The 21,430-nt window shown below is 43.1% G+C and overlaps 1 protein-coding gene across 1 annotated transcript; it reads left to right on the forward strand.

Annotated features, from left to right (window-relative positions):
- Window positions 1–11,994: 11,994 nt before the first annotated feature.
- On the forward strand, window positions 11,995–17,476 carry lrrc4ba (leucine rich repeat containing 4Ba). The gene is made up of 2 exons (XM_053338491.1): window positions 11,995–12,240; window positions 15,512–17,476. Exons 1-2 carry the CDS (start codon window positions 11,995–11,997, stop codon window positions 17,474–17,476), a joined length of 2,211 nt encoding a protein of 736 aa, XP_053194466.1.
- Window positions 17,477–21,430: the final 3,954 nt, after the last annotated feature.

Below are 21,430 nucleotides of genomic sequence, written 5' to 3' on the forward strand. Positions count from 1 at the left end.
GAGGAGGGGTTGTTGCTGTTCAAGTTTTTTCAAAGTGCTGTGTGAAATGCAAGAAAGGTAAGAGTTGCTTTAAGACCACCTCAAGACCGTGACCCACTTCCTGTTTCAACCAACAAAACCGAATGTTGGGACATTTGCTGCTGCTTTTTATTTTATTTTAACTCAAACCATGATCTTTCCCTAAATCCTAACAACGTGGTTTTTGTGCCTAAACCTAACCAGACCGTAACCATGGCGTTATCACATCATAAACCATCATTATTCATCTGTCAATGGCCGACACTGAAACGTAGACAGACAACATATCCATGGTTTACAGAAACGTACAATGCCAACGTTTGATTCTGGTCACTTGGTTGAAAGACTGAGTTTGAAATACTTTCACTTATAAGTAACAAAGTCCTCCTCCACTCAGAAATGTGTTCTGCTTGTTGTTATCTCACTTGGATGTTTGAGCTTCACTGTGCAGAATGATGTACGTGCAGAGTTTGACACTTGAAGGCTGTTTTCACACTCATCTGCTGAGAGGGGAACGTTTCTGCACACTCACCTTAAATCTGAGTGAAAGGTGTGTGTCTGTGAGAGGGAGAGTTTGGAGCCAGTCGTGGTCCAGTATGCTACTTAACCCTCCTGTCGTCCTCACGGGTCAAATTTACCCCGTCTGTTTTGACTGTTCCTTCTTTCCTTCCTTCCTTCCTTCCGTCTGTCCTTCCTCCCTCCCTCCTTCTCTTTTTCTTTCCTTCCTCTCTCTCTCTCTCTCTCTCCTCTCTTCCTTCTTTCCTTCCTCCACCCCCTTTCTGCCTTCCTTCTGTCCTTCTTTCCTTCCCTCCTTCCTCCCTGCTTTCCTTCCTTCCTCCCTTCCTTCCTTCCTCCTTTCCTTCCTTCTTCCTCCCTTTCTTCCTTCTTTCTGTCCTTCTTTCCTTCCCTCCTTCCTTCCTCCCTACTTTCCTTCCTTCCTCCTCCTTTTCTTCCTTCCTTCTGTCCTTCTTTCTTTCACTCCTTCCTTCCTCCCTACTTTCCTTCCTTCCTTCCTTCCTTCCTCCCTCCTTTCCTTCCTTCTTCCTCCCTCCTTTCCTTCCTTCTTCCTCCCTTTCTTACATCCTTCTGTCCTTCTTTCCTTCCTTCCCTTTTCCTCCCTTTCATCCTCCCTTCTTCCTCCCTTCCTTCCTTGACTCGAGGACGACAGGAGGGTTAAACAAGTGTGATGTGGAAACTTTAAATCTCCAGCACACACACACACACACACACACACACACACACACACACACACACACACACACACACACACACACACACACACATATGGCATGTTGTGTCCAGCAGTTACACAAAGTGGTATTTTTAAGGATTTTAATGAGGTATTTAGATTTTCTTTGTTGGCTCTTTCTTCCTGTTTGAAACACAAATGATGATATTATTCCAAGCAGAGTATTTTTTATATATCTGGAGGGGATCTGTAAAAAATGTAGCAATGTAGCTGATTCAACCTCTGCAGCCTCCTACCTGGAAATATCCAAACCACATTTGATATATTGCCAAATGCATTTAAAATTAGTTACTCTTGCTCTCCTTCTCACACTCAGCATAGAGTATAAGTGGGACACGCGGATCAGATCATTTCGGTGTAAGTTTGCAATCGACGAGAACCCAGAAAATCTGTTACAGTCCATTAAAAATGAGGCTGGAGCTTCTCTCAACAGAATCCCCCCTCACAAAGAAGGGAGAGAGCGGATCATCCTCTGTTTCGACACAAGGACTCCGCTTCCCCCCCCCCAGAGACTTCGCCCCCTAGCGATGCCCCAAGGTGCAAAGCCTGTGTCAGTTTGTGTGAGGAGACATCCACTCGTCGCTGTTGGCATTCATACTGAAGTGGGAGACAGAAGGGTTGGAGGGGAACGAGGCAAGATTTGGATCTGGGTTCTTACACTTGCCCTCTTCTTTACCCCAGCGCACGAACTCCCCGCCAGTCGTAAGCAATTAGACCAGGAACACTGTCCTTGTTTACAGACATCTTGTATGCAGCAAATTCTGCAAGATTGTTTCTGAATAGTTTTTTATTGGTATCTGTTATGTGGGCTGTTAAGGCCAATATTGATGCCGTTTAGGTCGAAACAGCCAATTTCCCTCCGAATTTTATTTTTCTCGGGGTGGTATAGCCTCTGAAACAGCAGTTACTGTAGAGCGTGGGGCACTAAAAGTCTGCTCCGAAGCACCAGATGACGACTGCTCTCTGTGGAAACTCTTACGCATTAAATTCAGTTCAGATTAAAGGATGAGTTTGCCAGTTTTTCAAGCCTGTCTTAAAAACAGCAGTCTCAAATGAACACTGATATGTTTTTCTTGCTGTAATCATTCCTCCTGTTCCTACTTCATACCACGAAGAGATCCCTTTACAATGCAGTTAGGATGGAAGTGATGGAGGGAAAAACCCACAGACGTCCTTTTGTGCAAAAATGTATTTAAAAGTGTATTTGAAGCTAATTTGAAGCTTCAGCCGTCCAAATAAGTTAAATCAAGACAATATGTTTTAAAAGTCCCTCTCCTTGGCTATAACTCATGATCTCCACTTTATTGGACTAACTCAGACTGTTTAAACGCCATATTAACTTTTAAATACATTCTTGCTCAAAATGAGGCAAAAATGTGTTTAAAAGTGTATTTGAAGCTAATATGAAGCTTCAGCCATCCAAATAAGTTAAATCATGACGATATGCTTCAAAACTTCCTCTTTTTGGCTATAACTGTAGAAGATACTGTATCCACTTCACTGGACTAACTCAGACTGTTTAAGCTCCATATTAAGTTCAAATGTTTGGACTGTTGATTTCCATCACTTCCATTATAAGTGCATTTGAAGGGAATCCTCTAATGGTCAATAAGACCAGGAGGAGTGATTACAGCAGGCAGAACCTGTTTCAACGTTAATATGGCCGCCTTGAAGACAGTGTACTTAATCAATACTGATATTGATCAGAAAAGCTCTATCAAATCCATCATATCAGGCTTGGACCAGCGCCAACTAAATTTGAATAAAAAGCTTATTGATTGAATTGATTCAGTAAATTGACCGAATCAGCAGCTGCCATTAAACACACCGTCCCTGATTTAACACAAGTATCAGCAGCTAGATAACTAACCTACTTTCCTTCCTTCCTTCCTTCCTTCCTTCCTTCCTCCTTTCCTTCCTTCTTCCTCCCTTTCTTCTGTCCTTCCTTCCTTCCTTCCCTTCCCTTCCCTTCCCTTCCTTCCTCCCTCCTTTCCTTCCTTCTTCCTCCCTTTCTTCTTTCCTTCTGTCCTTCTTTCCTTCCCTCCTTCCTTCCTCCATACTTTCGTTCCTTCCTCCATACTTTCCTTCCTTCCTTCCTTCCTTCCTTCATTCCTCCCTACTTTCCTTCCTTCCTTCCTTCCTTCCTTCCTCCCTCCTTTCCTTCCTTCCTACTCCCTTTCTTCCTTCCTTCTTTCCTTCCCTTCCTTCCTTCCTTCCTCTCTTCCTTCCTTCCTTCCTTCCTTCCTCCCTCCTTTCCTTCCTTCCTACTCCTTTTCTTCCTTCCTTCTTTCCTTCCCTCCCTTCCTTCCTTCCTCTCTTCCTTCCTTCCTTCCTTCCTTCCTTCCTTCCTCCTTAGATAACTTATAACTTAACTTGCTTTCTGCTGTTATTGTACATTATTATTTTTTAAATGACTTCCTTGTGTGTGACTGTCAGCAAAGCCTCACAGGCACAACCCAGATTGCAGAGATGTCATCGCGATGAGGGAAAGGTCATCGCTCTGTTCCCGACTACACTCTGCAAGCAACCAACACGATGAGCTTTCTCTCCTCTCTCTTCTCTCTCTTCTTTTTTTTCTTTTTTTTTTGCTTGTGGCTGCTTGAGCTGCCATCTTGGTGTGTGCCGAGTCATTATTGATGGGCCTCTGTGCTGATCTGCAGACAGGACACTGAGGAGAAAGAGAGAGAGTAGTCTTGTCTGTGCTGCTCGTCGCTTGTTCCACTGTCAGCACGTCTTTCTGCTTATTTCTCCGCCACTCTCTCTCTTTTGCTCTTTCTGTCACTTAGAAAAGTTTATAGTCCGCAGGCCGGTACTGGTACACTCTTCTGATGATGACTTCTTCTGCTACCTGCTGCTTTTTTGTTTTTTGTTTTTTTTTTGCTTGGCAGCGAAAGAAAGCAAAGTCCCGCTCTCCTTATTCTGCTTCTTTTCCAAACCTGCACTGTTACATTATGGTTCTGTGGTCACAGGCAGAGATGAAGCGGAGGGTAAAATTACCCAAACTCAATTACCCAACCTTTAGAGGCTGACATAAATCTTTATGAAATAAAATTTGCAGGATACATCACTGCTGCTAGGATCAAAAACATGAAGATAGGGGTCTTTTAACCTTTTCAACCCTGCGGAGCCTCTGGCAAGTCAAGCATTAAAAATTCATACTGAGCAACCAAGCATTGCTCAGATGCACAAAACTTTATTTTAAATTCTCGTCATGATCCTAAAGATATCAAATATGTCAGACTGAATTAGATGGAAGGACTGTGTGCAGGAAATGATGCACGGGACATCCCGAATTTTTTATTTGATGTAATCGTGCAGCTTTAAAAAAAAAAAAAAAAAAAACTCCTGAATGTTTTACAGAGCAGAAAATTTACTATAAATGTGATGTTGCATAACAGTGTGGGGGAAATGTTTCATTTCACTTTGAAGCTACTCTGGGGAAACTTTAAGAGAAATATTGGTAACATTAAGTGTTGATGATTAATTACATTATATTTAAAGGACCAAACTCGTGCTTTTACATGTTTTAATCCATCTCCAACCAACTACTCAGACGTTAACATCCAAACTAACCGTTTAAATGTATTTTGTCTATTTATTCCAGACTCCAGTCCATCACATTTAACACAAATTCTGCATTCATTTTCATTTTTGTTGTGAGTTAATGCAGTCCAGACTTTTCAAAACAATCTGCACTTAAACTGTATGACCAATCTGCAATAAAAAAAAATGAATGGAGACTTGATGGAGTGCACAAAATAAGGTAATTTCAGTCCAATAATTGAATTTTCAAACAGAAATTAATGAAAACCAATGGCTTCCCGGAACTGAGGCCGAGAAGAAGAAAAAAAAAGTCATTAAAAAGTTTTAAACTGAAAAATGGTTCGTTAAATGAAAAGTATACAGAGTGTAATTAAAGCGCCTGAAAATGTCTCTGTAACATTTAACATTAGTGACTGAAGAAGTAACCCTGGTTAGTGGCTGAGCGGCACGGGCTTTGTTTCAAAAAGAGACTTTTATTTATCAAAAAAAAAATCATTAAAAAAAAAGTAATTAATAACTAAATTGGGCCTTAAAAGAGGTCAACATAACAGAAGTAAAATAAATATAAAAACTGACCTAACTAATGACTCATGAAGGGAGCGTGAGGCTGGCAAAGAGAGAAGGATGGATAAACCTCAATTAAAGAATTAACCACAGATAAACAGTAGAAATACATCCTGCTTTAAACTAGTATTAACAAATTAAATTCAAATGAACTATTAGCAGCGCAAAATATAAACAAAATTAAACTAAACCTACAAAATGAACTGCAAAAAAATACACAAATAACAAACAATACGTTTTGACATCAACCTACAACTGACTTTTATATTCATGATGTTTCATCTTTATATGCTGTAACTTTGCACTGAGATGAATTTTGCAGATGAATTTGAGTCCCAACACCAAACTGGAAGCAAAACACCATTTTTAGTGGTGGGAGACTTTAACCCTCCTGTTGTCCTCGAGTCAAGGAAGGAAGGGAGGGAGGGAAAAAGGATGGAAGGGAGGAAGAAGGAAGGAAAGGAGGGAGGAAGGGAGGAAGGAAGGGAGGAAGAAGGAAGGGAGGATGAAGGAAGGAAGGAAGGAAAGAAGGTAGGAAAGGAGTGAGGAAGGAAGGAAGGAAAGAAGGTAGGAAAGGAGGAAGAAGGAAGGAAAGGAGGGAAGGAGGAAGGACAGACAGAAGGAAGGAAAGGAGGGAGGGAGGAAGGAAGGAAGGAAGGAAGGAAGGAAGGAAGGAAGGAAGGAAGGAAGGAAGGAAGGAAAGGAGGAAGGAAGGAAGGAAAGGAGGAAGAAGGAAGGAAAGGAGGAAGAAGGAAGGAAAGGAGGGAAGGAGGAAGGACAGACAGAAGGAAGGAAAAGAGGGAGGGATGGAGGAAGGAAGGAAAGGAGGAAGAAGGAAGGAAAGGAGGAAGAAGGAAGGAAAGGAGGGAAGGAGGAAGGACAGACAGAAGGAAGGAAAGAAGGAAGGGAGGAAAGAAGGAAGGAAGGAAGGAAGGAACAGTCAAAACAGACGGGGTCAATTTGACCCGGGAGGACGAAGGTGGTCAAAGGTCAAAGGTCCAAAATTTGTGCAAAATGCAAAAATGCTCCGCAGGGACTCAAGAGTCAGGGCTTCAACCTTTTAGTCTGTTCCATAAACTTTGTCGCTGAGCTCGTCCTGCTGGCTCGTTCATGTTTCAGATCAGATTCAGGCTCGAACTTGTACGGATGTATTTAACAAGTTCATATTTCAGGTTAAGTGTGACAGGAAGTGAAATGTGTTGCTATAGTTTGTTACTTCTGGGAGGTGGCTATGGAGCGGGCTCATCAGGAGTCGGGGGTCTTAAAGTGACAGGAGCCAAAACGGCTTGTTTATAGACAGAGGCTGAACTGAGGAGCAGTGTTTTATTATAAGAGGAATATTTTAACTGTATATCATGAAAATATGTTCTAATGGAGTCCCAGAATAAAAAATACACTCCCTTTAACCCTCCTCTCGTCCTCCCGGGTCAAATTTACCCCGTCTCTTAAGACTGTTCCTTCTTTCCTTCCTTCCTTCCTTCCTTCCTTCCTCTTTCTTTAATTGTTCCCTCGTTCTTCCCCTCCTTCTATACTTCTTTCCTCACTTCCTTCCATCCTTCCTTGCTTCTTTCCTTCCTTCCTCCCTCCCTCCTTACTCCTTTCCTTCCTCCCTCCCTCCTTACTCCTTTCCTTCCTTCCTTCCTCCCTTCCTTCCTTCCTCCTTCCTTTCCTTCCTCCCTCCCTCCTTACTCCTTTCCTCCCTTCCTTCTCTCCTTACTTTCTTCCTCCCTCCCTCATTACCCCTTTCCTTCCTTCCTTCCTTCCTTCCTTCCTTCCTTCCTTCCTTCCTTCCTTCCTTCCTTCCTTCCTTCCTTGACCTGAGGACAACAGGAGGGTTAAGAGTTTAACACCCATAAGTCCACTAATCTGCTCCATCAGAGCTGTGTGAATGTGAATTGATCAAAGTTGATTGTCCGTTGGGTGGAAACCGAACCAACGCCACCAAACACGATGACACGTCTTGATTTAAAAGTTCATAAACTTCAAAAAACATGTGACATCACCTTTAACAAACTGAGCTTCATCCACTTCAAACAGTGAGAAAAGCAACATGTCCCTCCTGTAAAATAATAATAAGATATTCTAACTTTGGCCTTGGCCTTTAAGAAGCTAAAATGTGCAAACACTCAGGTGTACTGCTGTCATTTTTAATTTATTAATTCAATGTTTTTTTTTGTTTTTTTTTTTAATCTTGCCATAATGTCAATTTACTCACCATTTAATTTGCCTCTACATCATCACTCTTAGGCAAAATGACCCTGATCTTTGCTCTCGTTATTCGTGGCTGCTTGTCATTAGTGGCGACACTCTGGACAAATGAAAGTGTATTCTGCCTCGACGTAAATCACAGCAGCGTCATCGCAGGTGCAAAAAACAAGTGATGCGGCCCCGCTGTAACGCACCCTCGCAGCTTTTTTCGGAGTGTTGATGTCACTCACACTCATGTTTGGTCCGTGCCATTTGTATAGGAGTGTGTGTATAGGGTGCTAATGAGGGGAGGAGGAGGAGGAGGAGGAGGAGGAGGAGGAGGAGGAGCGGGGTGGATGTGGAATTGGTGGGATACAGCTGGACGGAGTGGGAGACTGTGGTGAATAGGTAACCATGGTAACCCTGTTGGCTAAGATTTGAATGCAGAGAGAGTGAGAGAGAGAGAGCAAAAGGGGGGGGAAAGGAAGCTGCAGTGTGTTTGTGTACGGCGGAAAGAGAACGTTTGGGGAGGGGGGGGGGGGCGTTTGGGGGGGTGGGGGGGGGTTAAGGGTTAATATGCATCATTGTAGCAGGTTAATCTTTCATCAAACTGCGAGGTCAGTGCAACGTTTACCCCCCCCCCCCCCCGCCACTGGACACTACAGTGCACCACACCGGGCGAGGGGAAGGTAGGGGCAGATTGGAGGTCCAGGAAATGTGTAGTAGCAGGGAGGAAGGAGGTGTAAGGCAGCTGGGAGGGGAGAGAGAGAGGGGGGTGGGGGGGAGGGGAGTTGGGGGAGTTGAATGAGTTCGCAGAGAGGAAGAGAGTGTTCCTACTTTTATAGGAGGAGATTGGAGATAAGAAGAGGAAGATATCGAGGGATGGAGAGAAAAGTAGAAGCAGGAGAGAGAGAGAGAGAGAGAGAGAGAGAGAGGGAGAGAGAGTGGGGGTGGGGGGGGTGAGGAGGGGGAGTTACAGGTAGAGACTGTTGTAACATGTGGATAGTGACAGCAGTGAGGCAGAATACAATCAACCAGCCTCTAACCAGCTGTCAGCTCCAACTAGTCTCAGTCTCCTCTATGGACTCCTGTTCAACACCTCCACCTTCCTCCTTCCTCCTCTCCTCCTCTCCTCCTCCTCTCCTCCTCCTCCTCCTCCTCCTCCTCCTCTCCTCCTCCTCCTCTCCTCCTCCTCTTCCTCTCCCACCTACACACAACATCTCAGCTACCATCTTAACCTCTGCCTTCTCTTTTTTTTTTTTTTTTTTTTTTATATTTTGCACCTTTTGTCTCAGCTCAGACGCTCACTCTCTCTACCTGAAATAGCTCTGGCACTTTTCAGTTTTCACGGGTGGGAAGAAAAAAAAAAAAAAGGTGGCTGGAAATTAAAATATGTTAAAAAAAAAAAGAAAGAAAAAGAAAAAGGTGAGAGTCGATCCAAAAATAACACTTGAGTGCCTCTTTATCCGTTGCTGCTGCTGCTGCTATGTGTGTGTGTGTGTGTGTGTGTTGGGTTACAGGATGACAAGCAGTTGCAGGGATGATGACTGTTGCGTCGTTGTTGTAGTTGCTAGTTGCCGGTTGCCGGGTTGCCGTTGCTGGTTGCCGTCCCGCGAACACACTGGCGTCCTGTTCTGTCTCACATTGACCACAGATGCTGCTGCCGATATGATTTATCATAGTGTCCTTGTGTGTGTGTTTTAATGTCATTGAACTACTGCACGCGCATTATTGATCAATCTTGCCCCCACCCCATCCAACCCCCCACTTGTCCAGCACTCAAGACAAACCTCTCCTTCTCTCTCTCTCTCTTTCTTTCTCCTTCTCTCCATCTCTCTCTCTCTCTCTCTTTGCCTGTCCACCTGTTTCATATTCATCCCTCTGTATTGTCTTTTGCCTCCATCTCTCTGCCGCTCTCTGTTTTATATGCGTCTCTGTGTTGTCATTCCCCTCCCTCCATCTCTGTCTGTTTTATATTCATCTCTCTATTGAGCCCCTACTCCCTCTCTCCTCCTCCTCCCTTCTCCCCCCTTCTCTCTCTCTCTATCTCACTGAGAGAGAGAGAGATTATTAATATTAATGTGTCTCCTCTTCTCTCCCTCCTTATTTTCCCTCTTCCACTTTTTTTTTTTTAAATCTTTCTTTTACTACTGATCTCTTTTCTCCTCTTCCCACTATTTATACCTCTCTCCGGGTCTTTATCCCTCATCATCCCTTTCACTCAACCTTCCCTTCATCTGTCTCCATTTCTATCTCCTCTCTCACTTTCTTTCTCTTTCTTTCTTTCTTTCTTTCTTGCTTGCTTTCTTTCTTTCTCTCTTTTTCTCTCACCATCAGGCCGCTCTCTGCAGCTGTTCAGTATTCATCTATTACTGTAGTGTTGATAATTCCCTTCTCTGCCTGCAGCCATACAGTCATCTATCAGATTAATAATCCCTCTCTCTTTCCTACTCTCTCTCTACCTCTCTCTCTCTCTCTCCCCCCATCTTCCTTTTCTTACCGTGCCAAGTGAGGATGCTCAGCGTGTCAAATGAGTTTGCGTGTCAAAGTCCCATCATTACAACCATCATCATTAATAACCGTATCTAGATTGCTGGATGCCCTTATTTAAGGTTATTCAGGTCTAAATAACCTGCAGAGGGGAGGGAAGTCTCACTGCCTCTCCCAGCTGGTGGAGCCTGACTTGAGCTGGCCATCTATTAGTGTTAATATAGACTGCACCATTCGCTACCATTCTCCAGTCCCCAGAGCATGCAATGCTGCACTCATACAGGACTGGAATTAGCATTTTAGTCCCACCACTACATCTATGCCTCTGTGAAATGTTTAAAAAAAGTGATTCCTACTTACTGGATTCAGCCTCTTATTGTTAATCGCTTTGATAAGTATGCGTTTAATTAAAGGATATATGTTCCTGAATCAATATATCATTGTCATATTAATTGTTGTACCTTTTTATAATTAGTGTTAACAAATGAGAGCGTGGCAGAGATGACTAGAAGTCTCTATCTCACACCAGTGATATTATTAATGGCTCTAAAAAAAAATTAAAAAATGAGATGACGGCCGTGCGTCTAGTAAACCCTGTTGCTTCCTGTCAGGTATGAGTATGCATGAATTGCTTTACCTTTCGAAAGCCTAATTGAAGCTGAAACGATAAGCCAATTAAACGTTTGAGTGTAGATTAATTAAGTCTGTGGGTATTTGGTGATTCAGTAGTGGACATTTCCTGGTACAAATGTGATGATTTATACTTTCCCCTCTATCACATACATTAAAAATAGTGTTTTGTTTTGTTTTTGTGAAGCTTGATTTGACAAAATAAGACTCACACTGGTCTGGTGTAACTTCTAATGGGCATTCATCATCACTTTTAGACATTATATTGAGTCTATATAACAAAAACACACAGTAAATGTATTAAATAGCTATATGTTGATCAATCTTTGTCATCAAAACATACAATAGATATTCAAAGTATTCAGTAATCAACAGATTTATCATGATACAGGTTTCTAAAGATCACTTTTTAACAATGAATTGATAATAGAAATATCTGCAAAGCTTCCAGCCCTAAAACCAAGTGTAAAAAATTGGAAACCCAGATTGGTGCTTCAGTGATTTTATGAGTTAGACTTGCTTGAATTGTGGCAGTGTGATTGTAATCCAGCTCATTTGTTTACAACAACAACAACAACAGTCATACCAATGTTTAAAAGATTCATGTCTTTGTGATTTATTCATGTCACCAGTTTTACACGCAGGCCTGTAAAAGCTGGAAATACCACGTTGTCCTTCTTTAAGGTTGCATGTTGTCATATTTCCGCATCACCTCCTTGAACCATTAATTACAGAAATCCGCTTCTACCTGCCCTTGGTGCAAGGATTTGATTTCTGACAAAATGTCTGCTCAGGGATTATGTGGGATTTGATATGAGCAGTGACACAGAAGTTCTAATGCTTCTCAAAGATTTTTTGACAATCCCTCCCATGATAAGCTATACTGTAGATGTCTACCTATTATTTGTTCTGTTCGTTCTCTGTTGGTGAAAACACGAGGCGCAGTCTGTGTACTGTCTTTAATATCTGCTCTCTCTCCCTCTCTTTGTCTCTCTCTCTCTTTTGTTCTTCCGCAGTAACTCCTGGGTTTGTCTCACTTCACAAAAAGCCTCACTCAAATCCCCAGACAACACAAGACACAAAAAAAAGGGAATAACATCTGTTTATCTGCATATTTCTATGTTCAAAACACAAGAGGAAGAAACACAGAGATCGACAGAGGACGAAAAACATCTCGGAGGATGCGGAATTAGAAAGAACAAATTGCCACTGGAGGACCAAAGGGAAAATAAACCTTTTCTCACAAATCCACCGGCGTTGAGTCACCTCACCTGTACCTTCGGATTAAAGAGCAGGGTCATGTCCCAGTTGCCATGCGCATCGCCACGCTGACCTGCCTTCCCGGCCCTTCCCCCTTCCTCTTTCTATTGGCCCAGCTGCTACTGCGGCTCCTCCTCCCTGGGCCGGAGTTGGTGGGAGCCGCATCCTCTTGCCCCTCCCTCTGCACCTGCTCCAACCAGGCCAGCCGAGTCATCTGCACCAGGCAAAACTTGGAGGAGGTTCCCGAAAGCATATCAGTCAACACACGATACCTCAACCTGCAAGAGAACTCAATACAGGTAAAGTATTAAGTGTAAGAAGTCACTCCGGCTCACATCAAGTCATATAAAACTTCATTTGTACAGACACTTTGCATGAGAGTAAATATCAGATCAAAGAGATTATACAGAGATGATTTTCTTACTATCTGATGAATATATACCTTTTATTTATTGCTGTCATATCAATTGATTTAATTTAATAGGTTTTTTACGGCTGGTATATTTTCCCATATCATGATGACCGATTGGAGGTCACGGTTCACTCACATTTTAATTTACAATCACATCACAGCGTAAATCACACAGAGAAAACAAAGGCTGTATCGGTTTCTCCATGTCTGTTCCTGCTTTACAGTTTCTTTTCAACAAAAAGCATATTGACACGTCTTAATAGAGTTATTGATTCAAACTGTTGCTATTTATATAGTTATTGATAGAAAAGACAAATCCTCTGTAACAGATTGGGGATTTTCTGCTTCAGAGTACATCCAGACTCAAATACCTTCACACACACACACACACACACACACACACACACACACACACACACACACACACACACACACACACACACACACATTTTAAAATATTTATGTTTTTTTAAATTATTTGTCTGCTCACAATCAGGAATGTGCTTTTACAGCCAGTTGTGGATTTTAGGATTAACTTGTTGATACAGGTTTTTCTCTTTAGAAACTTAACTTCTGAGAAAAGGCAGAAAGTAAAGCGGTGACGATGATAGAAAAAGGCACCTCTGCTAAACCTCTGCTGAACTGAGGGAATATTTTATGAATTGAAAGCAAGGCATATTTCCATGACACCGTGCTGCCTTTTGTATGCATTACCAATTTATCTAGAGTCCCTCGACAGCGTTTTGTGGCTTTACAGCTGCAAGGGAAGATCATTTAACCACAGACCATCGATACAAAGCACATTAATCTCTACATTTATAAACAGAGTGGGTTGATTTTACTATTTGCAGCAGCATTTGAAGTAATTGGATCCCTCCTCATGTTGCTGACAGTGCTTTGTTCTTTTGTGATTTTTAATTCAATTCCACCACATTTTTATCTCCTCTAATGAAAACGAACGAGTTTGCTAAACATCGTTAAAATTGTCCAGTGCACCTCTTATCGTGTCAAAGTGCTCCGTACGTCGGGGGGCAGAGGCGTCTTACATCGCCCCGCTTCTCGGAGAAAACATCTTATTAAACGTTATGGGACATTAATGCTGCATAAATGGGACACATGATTTTGTGTGTGAGGATTTAAAAGATACGGTTCACAAAAAAAAAAAAAAAAAGAAATAATAATAATATTCATCGCGTTTCATTTCTAGCCTACAAATTCCGATTCGGTTTGTTGTATCCTGCAGCCCCACTTGAAATGATTAAAAATCTAAAAATGTTTTAACACCTGAAGGCATCCTAGATTCTCTGGCTTATTTTTTCCTTCACTGAGTACCCTGAGAGTAAAGCCTTGACAGCTCCCACCCCCTCTTAACATCCCCTCCCCTCCCTCCCTCTCTCTCTCTCTCTCTCTCTCTCTCTCTCTCTCTCTCTCTCTCTCTGTCCCTCCTTTTTTGCCTATCCTCCCCCCTTCCTGCTCTACATACAGAAGAGGCAATGGCCTGACTCCAGGAGTCTCTGTGTGTCTCACAGAGGGCTTTGGCCACACATATCTCAAACAGTCAGAGATTTAAGTGGCTTTTAGTTGCGCTCACTAGCTGTTTGTCTTTGACTTCTTGCCAAACGAGCTCCAGTTGGACTGCACCGATACTAGTGTGTGCTGCCCATGGCCCATGGCACCCATGTTTTTCAGAATCATGTCTTCATGAAGGAAAGCATCTCTTTTGTTTGCTTACTTGCAAAGTGGGTTTTTAAAAGTGTCACACAGAATATTTAAAGGTTTTTTTGGAGGGGATTAATTTAGCTTCATAGTTTTGTCTTGAGTTGAGTTGAGTAAAGTTTATTGTCCCTGAGGGGAAATTTATCTTTGGGCACAGTGCTATGGTCCGTTGCTTCACATAAAAAAAACATCACAAAAACATGAGAAGCATTTGACACGATGCTAGACACTTGCTTCACATGAAAACATCTTAAAAACAAGATGTGGTGATTTGTTGTGACACTTCATGTGAATAGTCCAACACTGATAATCAGCTTATTATCAAGGGATTATAATGTGTCAGTCCCCTGAGTCTCACTTTTCCCACTGTGAAAAGCACTTTCGGTGTCGGGTGTGTGCTCTGAAATAAGGTCAGAATTAGACATGGGACTGGGTTTACCACAGTGCTTGGAGATGTAACAAAAAGTCAAGTGTTGAACACCTGCTTTTTGTCACATGATAGTTTGCTGATTATTAGCACTAAACTGCAAATTGTGTCATCATTTTTTGTCCCATTTATTACCCTCAGTACTCCACCAAGCTGTGCCATGCCAAAGTGTCATGATTCATGCAGTGGGTTGTGAATAGAGTTCTCTGAATCTCTTGCCACTTATTTATGTGAAAAAACTAAATCTGAACTACGAAAAACCACCAAAACCAGAGAAATGTGCTCATCAGCAGGCTAGGGTTAGGAATTTTCAACCCTGTTTAGTGGAACAGTGCACACTCTGTCCATCACCCAATGTGTGTTGTTTCATCAATAACAAGGAGGCTCCTGCATGTAGGCCACGGTGGCCTGCAGTGCCGGATCACATTGCTGTCAGCAGTCAGTGGGAATCTGTGTCTGTCATGTGTCTGAAAAACCCTTCTTCCCCTGCAGACAGCAGGGACAGTCACTGAGATGGAAGGGTCAGCTGTTGCCAATATGAGCAGATAAAAGAAATCATTCATATTTTATAGATTGTTTATTTAAACATGTGAGCAGCCACATTTATGCTTTTGAATTATTCATTCATAATGTTTTGAGTGTTAAAAAAAGACGTGTTTTGAAGCCATACATTTGTCTGTGCAATATATAATACATACATATAAACATATGTTATATACAGTATAACATATATTAAAATTTTGTTTAAGAAAAGGAAATTGAAACATGAGCCAACGTGAGAAGACACATACGTAAATAGTTGTGAAATGATTCCACACATTGAAAGTTATATGTGTTCCTGAGTTTGTCAAAAATTGTGTTTTTATCAGAACAAATTACTTCTATTTGTGGATACCACTATTTGACTTTAACCAATACTTTAAATTATCAAAAATAACCAAATAAGTCACCTTAACAGCACTTTTGTTTCATTCTACATGTTGTACAGTAACTTTATCATTATCTGTTCCTCCAGGTTATCAAGTCAGACACTTTCAAGCACTTGAGGCACCTTGAGATCCTCCAGCTCTCCAAGAATCAGATCCGTCAGATTGAAGTAGGAGCGTTCAATGGCCTCCCCAACCTCAACACACTGGAGCTCTTCGACAACCGCCTCACACTGGTGCCATCACATGCCTTTGAGTACCTCAGCAAGCTGCGGGAACTGTGGCTGCGCAACAACCCTATTGAGACTTTGCCAGGCTATGCCTTCCACCGAGTGCCCTCGCTGCGTCGCCTGGACCTTGGTGAGCTCAAGAAGTTGGATTTCATCTCTGACGCAGCCTTTGTGGGCCTCATCAATCTACGGTACCTGAACCTGGGCATGTGTGGGCTGAAGGACATTCCCAAACTGACTGCTCTTGTGCGTTTGGAGGAGCTGGAGCTGTCAGGAAACCGGCTGGAGATCATCCGACCCGGTTCTTTCCAGGGCTTGGTGTCTCTCCGCAAGCTGTGGCTCATGCATTCACAGGTGTCCGTCATTGAGCGCAACGCCTTTGACGACCTGAAAAACCTGGAGGAGCTCAACCTGTCTCATAACTCTCTACACTCCTTGCCCCATGACCTCTTCACACCCCTTCACCAGCTGGAAAGGGTGCACCTTAACCACAACCCCTGGGTCTGCAACTGTGATGTGCTTTGGCTTAGTTGGTGGCTGAAAGAGACGGTGCCCAGCAACACCACCTGCTGCGCCCGTTGCCATGCTCCCCCACCCTTAAAGGGAAAGTACATCGGAGAGCTTGACCAGAGCCACTTCACCTGCTATGCGCCAGTCATCGTCGAGCCACCTACAGACCTCAATGTCACGGAGGGTATGGCTGCTGAGCTCAAGTGTCGCACAAGCACCTCCACAACATCTGTCAACTGGATCACCCCCAACGGCACTCTCATGACCCACGGCTCCTACCGGGTGCGGATATCCGTCCTGCATGATGGCACACTCAACTTCACGAATGTCACCCTGCGAGACACGGGCCAGTACACCTGCATGGTCACCAATGCAGCTGGCAATACCACGGCAACCGCTGTCCTCAATGTCACCGCTGCTGATGCCAGCGTCAACTACACCTACTTTACAACAGTCACTGTGGAAACAGTTGAGACGCCGGGAAATGAAGAATCTGCATTAGTTGCCATCAATGAGACCACCATTCGTGTTCATCCTGGTCCGACTCCCTCAGGCCACCTGTGGTCGGAAGGTTTTCCTACCACAGCCTCTTCTCTGTCAGCCAGCTGGTCCTCCTCCTCTCCGCGGGCCACCCGACCCACCTTCACTGTGCCCATCACGGAACCGGGCTTCTCAGGCCTGGATGATGTGATGAAGACCACCAAGATCATCATTGGCTGCTTCGTAGCCATTACCTTCATGGCAGCAGTGATGCTGGTGGTGTTCTACAAGCTAAGGAAGCAACACCAGCTGCATAAACACCACGGCCCCGCCCGTGCCATCGAGATCATCAATGTGGAGGATGAGCTGGGTGCCGGGGCCAGTGGTCGGGGCAGCGGTATCTCAGGAGGCTCCACCGTGACGCAGACTGGAAGCAGTGGATTAGGAGGGGGCCAGAGCCTCAGGTTGCACCACCCAGAGATAGTCAACCTGCCGAACCTGGCCCGATCGGAGCACCTCAACCACTACTACAAAACCCATCATTTCAACAACAACATGATGAGTTTGGGCATGGGCACGGGTACTGGTATGGGCCTCAACAACAACAACAACCCCTCGCCTTGCTCTCAGAACATGTCCATATCATGTTCCCAGGTTCCAACGTCCACCACTGGGGGTACGCCCTCGGGTGGCACCCTTCCCTCCCCTGTGCCCCTGCCCCTGCCCCAGTTGGGTCTCCACAGTTCTCTGAAAGGCCTAATGGGTAAAGGGCAGAATGAGCCACTGCTTTTTAAAAGCGGCTCCAAAGAAAATGTGCAAGAGACTCAAATCTGAGTAAAAGTGAGAGTGAAAGTAAGAGGTAAGAAGAAGGAGATGCTGGATAGAAACAGAAAGAGCCTGTGAGACCAAGTACGTGAGACTGATTGTAGCCTACTGTCCTCGTGGACAATGAAATTTCACATAGTCACTGCTTTGCGTTGTCAATCTGTTGACAGAGAGAAGCAGATAGGGAGACTGTAGAAGACAGAGTGCGATATCTGATCAGCACTAGTCCCACCAGTAGCATCTGCACATACTGTTCAACTAAATCAGATACATTTACATTTACAATGTAAACCACAAACATCAGAATCATTCAGTTGCCTGTGCAACCTGCTATAGTCTTTGCCAAAGTCCGAGATCACGCCAACTCTTTTCATTTGCGTCCACAATCAAAGTGGAAAGCTATGAATATACATGTGCAGTGAAGCTCTCTAGGTTTTATACAGAACGCTTCGTATATTTCCAGACACATTCAGTGTATATATTTGGAGGGAGACATAATATTGGCCATTGAACATGTTGTCAGATTAGTGTTTGGCAGAGACACTGAATAACAAACAATTGTTTGGGTGAGTGCTACGGTCCCAGGTTTCTAGGAAGCACTAAAACAGAGCAGAGGAAGCTAAATTAGAGCAGTGCAGTGATTCTGTCCAGGACACACATCTAGTACTAGTACTTTGCAGGGAGACAGAACAACAACAATTGTTTTTTCGGAGTGGTTTCACTCTCACTTTCTCACTTTTTTCCCTATCACACCTTCTTGGCTACTGTCTTCTTGAAGGAGGAATGAAACGGAGTGGGTTATCATGGGAGAAGAAAAGTCCTGTGGCATAGTGGACAATGAGAGATATGAAAAGGACTGAAAGTACATATTATATATACCGTAAATATATTTTCATTCAAAGAAATAAATTATAAAGAATCTTTAACGAGTTTCTGACTGAGAACTACAACATCTGAAGAATATATTAAAAAAAAAAAAAATACACACAATTGTTGCAGTGGCCCTCCCTTACAACCTTTCTTAACTTGGAACAAGATGGCCACTCCAACTGTGCTGCATAAAGTCAGTTGAGCAGGAGCTAAAACAAAAACCTGGCAAAGTGTTTGAGTGAATTTATTTTGGTCTTGACTCTTTTGTAGCCACACAAAAAGTGTTTTCCCCCTCTCCTGTCGCATTCACATAAACAGGGTCATTGGAGGACGGAGATCTTCATGCTCTACTTCGAAAATATGAAATACGACTAGAGCTCGTCATCATTTGGTATACAGTATAGCTACAGTATTAATAATAATGATCATAATGGTAATAATGATAACAAGCGTTTATTTGTTATGATGATCATTTAATGCCTAAAATGTTAAATGATGAATATTTTACTGCGCATATTCCTAAAAAGCTGCTAGTTTAGCATGCTCTAAAAAAATCTAGATTTGTTCAATATCAGTTTCAACATGATATAAAATCTATCACAATCATGATATGATATATTATTGTTATTGTGTTATCATTATTATTATTCATATGACTATTATTATTACTACTTGTGCCTACAAATAGCTGAGAAGTACATCTTTTTTTTTCATTTGTATATGACACTGAAGTTGTTTAATGACTGATCCTGTTGGACTTCGGCGAATGAACAGCCGTGGGATGGACTCATCTTGCCACTAAAGTGAACTCCAAATGCATCAGCAGGAAATAACCTGGCCCTCAAAATGGCTTCCTCAGTCCAGCCCTCACTTGACTCATCTGCTCTGATGTCTGGAGCAGTCAGGACCCCTCATGTTATCATGCATTAAACGCAGGACATGAACCTTTGATGAAGACTGCTCCTTTGCAGAGGATTATTTCACAACTGTATCTCAGTGTTATCGTGTTTGAGTGGATTTCATGGCAGCAGGGAGCTAAATGGACGACAGGCATTGCCAAGCATTTTTAAAGGTAAGCGAAGCTCGTTCAGTGAAGTAGAAAGACTTAGGTGACATACAGTACAGTATACAGTGGTGGGTGAATTTTTTTCTAAAGAAAAAGACAATTAAATGAAAAAATATAGAACCTTATAGATCTCTTTTAAAAAAACAAAACTATTATGATAAGTGTCTTTCATTTTGGGTTTTTATCTAGTTTGATTATTTTCTGTTTTTTTAAATCAAGTGTTATCTTTATTGTAATATTGTTATTGTTATTATAATTAGCTAATTACACTGGTTATAATTATGAGAGATGTTCTGTTAGCAGAGGTCACTTTGAAAATTAAAAAACCTGGCACATAAAATGGCAGTTGAAGTCTGTGAAATTTGGTGGCTATTTTTTTTCTCTTTTTTTTTGTTATAATCAACTTTAATTGTAGTATCACTGTTTGTATCCCTTTGGCTCTGCTTGAGATGAGACATAGCGAATGTGAAATGGTCAGCACTGGGTCCTTTTTTTCTGCACAGGGGGACAGGAAAGGCCCTGCTCTGGTTTACAAGCTCACTCACACTCACTCTGTGCTTTCCTGAATGTCATCGCCATCACAGTGCTCGGAGTGCGACTGCGCTATGTCAACACCTTGTTGCCATGACTACACACTCAAGCCGTTTTCACATATATGAACTCTGGACAATGTCCGGAGCATCAGGTCCGGACATTGTGCGGCGTTGCCCTTTCACACATGTACCACACAACAGGAGATTGTCCATGTCAGATGCGTTCTGATCTACTGCACCTACCTACAGCTCCTCCGGGTAATGTCCGGATAACTTCAGGGTTGCAGTGCATGTGTGAAAGAGGCTTCAGACTACTGCGCCAAACAGCGTCATCATTGGCGCCTCGTATGGCACCCTGTTGCCCCTTCTCAGTCACGTTCCTCCGAGGTGCCATATCTCGACGAGCCGGCCAGTGTTCTCTCAGTGGTAGCAAATCAACCTGAGCATTGTACCCATGTCCTCACATGCAACGCTGCCCCCCCCAACCCCCCTCCCCTCAACCCTCAGCATCCTGCCATCAGGTTACCCTGGCAACTGTTGCCGCTGCGACAGCCCTTATCACAGCATCTTGATTTGGGTTTCGAATGCTAAATTGACAGGAGCAGACAGTATAGAATTTCATCCGTCTGTGCACATACATCCATCTTTTCCCCCCTTTCTGCCAGGTAATTCATGCCATAATGTTCCTCGTTAATGTATTTGATTTGTTTACACCAGCAACTATATTTCTTACACCGCTGACTTTCTGTCAGTGAATCATGCGGTTTATATGCCACTTTCCCCTATGCATTTAATTTGCATAGACCCCACACCATTTATGCACCCTACACTTGTGATTAACACTCATACCCTGCATCAGTCATTAACATATTCCTTTCCCAGCACAAGGGATCCATATTCTCCTCACAAGTTATTTACATATTCATCTGCCTCTTTGTGTGCAAATAACAGAAAAATTATCATGTTCGCATGCTTGTGGGTACGCGTGCTGTGTGTGTGTGTGTGTGTATGTATGTCGGTTTTGTGTACATCAGTGGCTGAAAGCAAGGACTGTTACAAAAGCTATTTACCCCTAATTCCTCAGAAACTGCATGCCCTGCCTATCGCCTGTAGTAGCTCATCACTTTGGAAAGCATTGTGTAGCCCCTATAGCTCTAAGTGGCACAAACCAGAGGCCATGTTATTGAGGCTCGGTGTTAGAGAGAGCAGCGTTTGAGCCGGAGACACACAGTCACAGTGCTGCAGTGTCTGAGTCACAGAGCACTGAACACACTCCCAACACTCTAATGGAAATGCTGTGTTTACTGTGCAGGAAGGGACCCGCTTGTTCACCCATTCAGGGAATAGGTGAAAAACACCAAAATATGGGTGTGTGTGCATGTGTGAGAGTGAGTGTGTATGCGTGTGTGTATTTTGTGTGTGTGTGTGTGCAGGTTTAGATTATAAAATGCCTGTTGTACTGTTGTATAAGGCAAAGAAATCAGGACATTTGAA

The sequence above is a fragment of the Scomber japonicus genome, chromosome 18, assembly GCF_027409825.1.
Source record: "Scomber japonicus isolate fScoJap1 chromosome 18, fScoJap1.pri, whole genome shotgun sequence".
NCBI lineage: Eukaryota > Metazoa > Chordata > Actinopteri > Scombriformes > Scombridae > Scomber > Scomber japonicus.

Excerpts from the sequence above, each read along its gene's own strand:
- lrrc4ba (XM_053338491.1), top strand. The coding sequence starts at position 11,995 with ATGCGCATCGCCACGCTGACCTGCCTTCCCGGCCCTTCCCCCTTCCTC. Across the intron at positions 12,241-15,511 it reads TGCAAGAGAACTCAATACAG|GTTATCAAGTCAGACACTTT; the intron begins GTAAAGTATTAA and ends CTGTTCCTCCAG.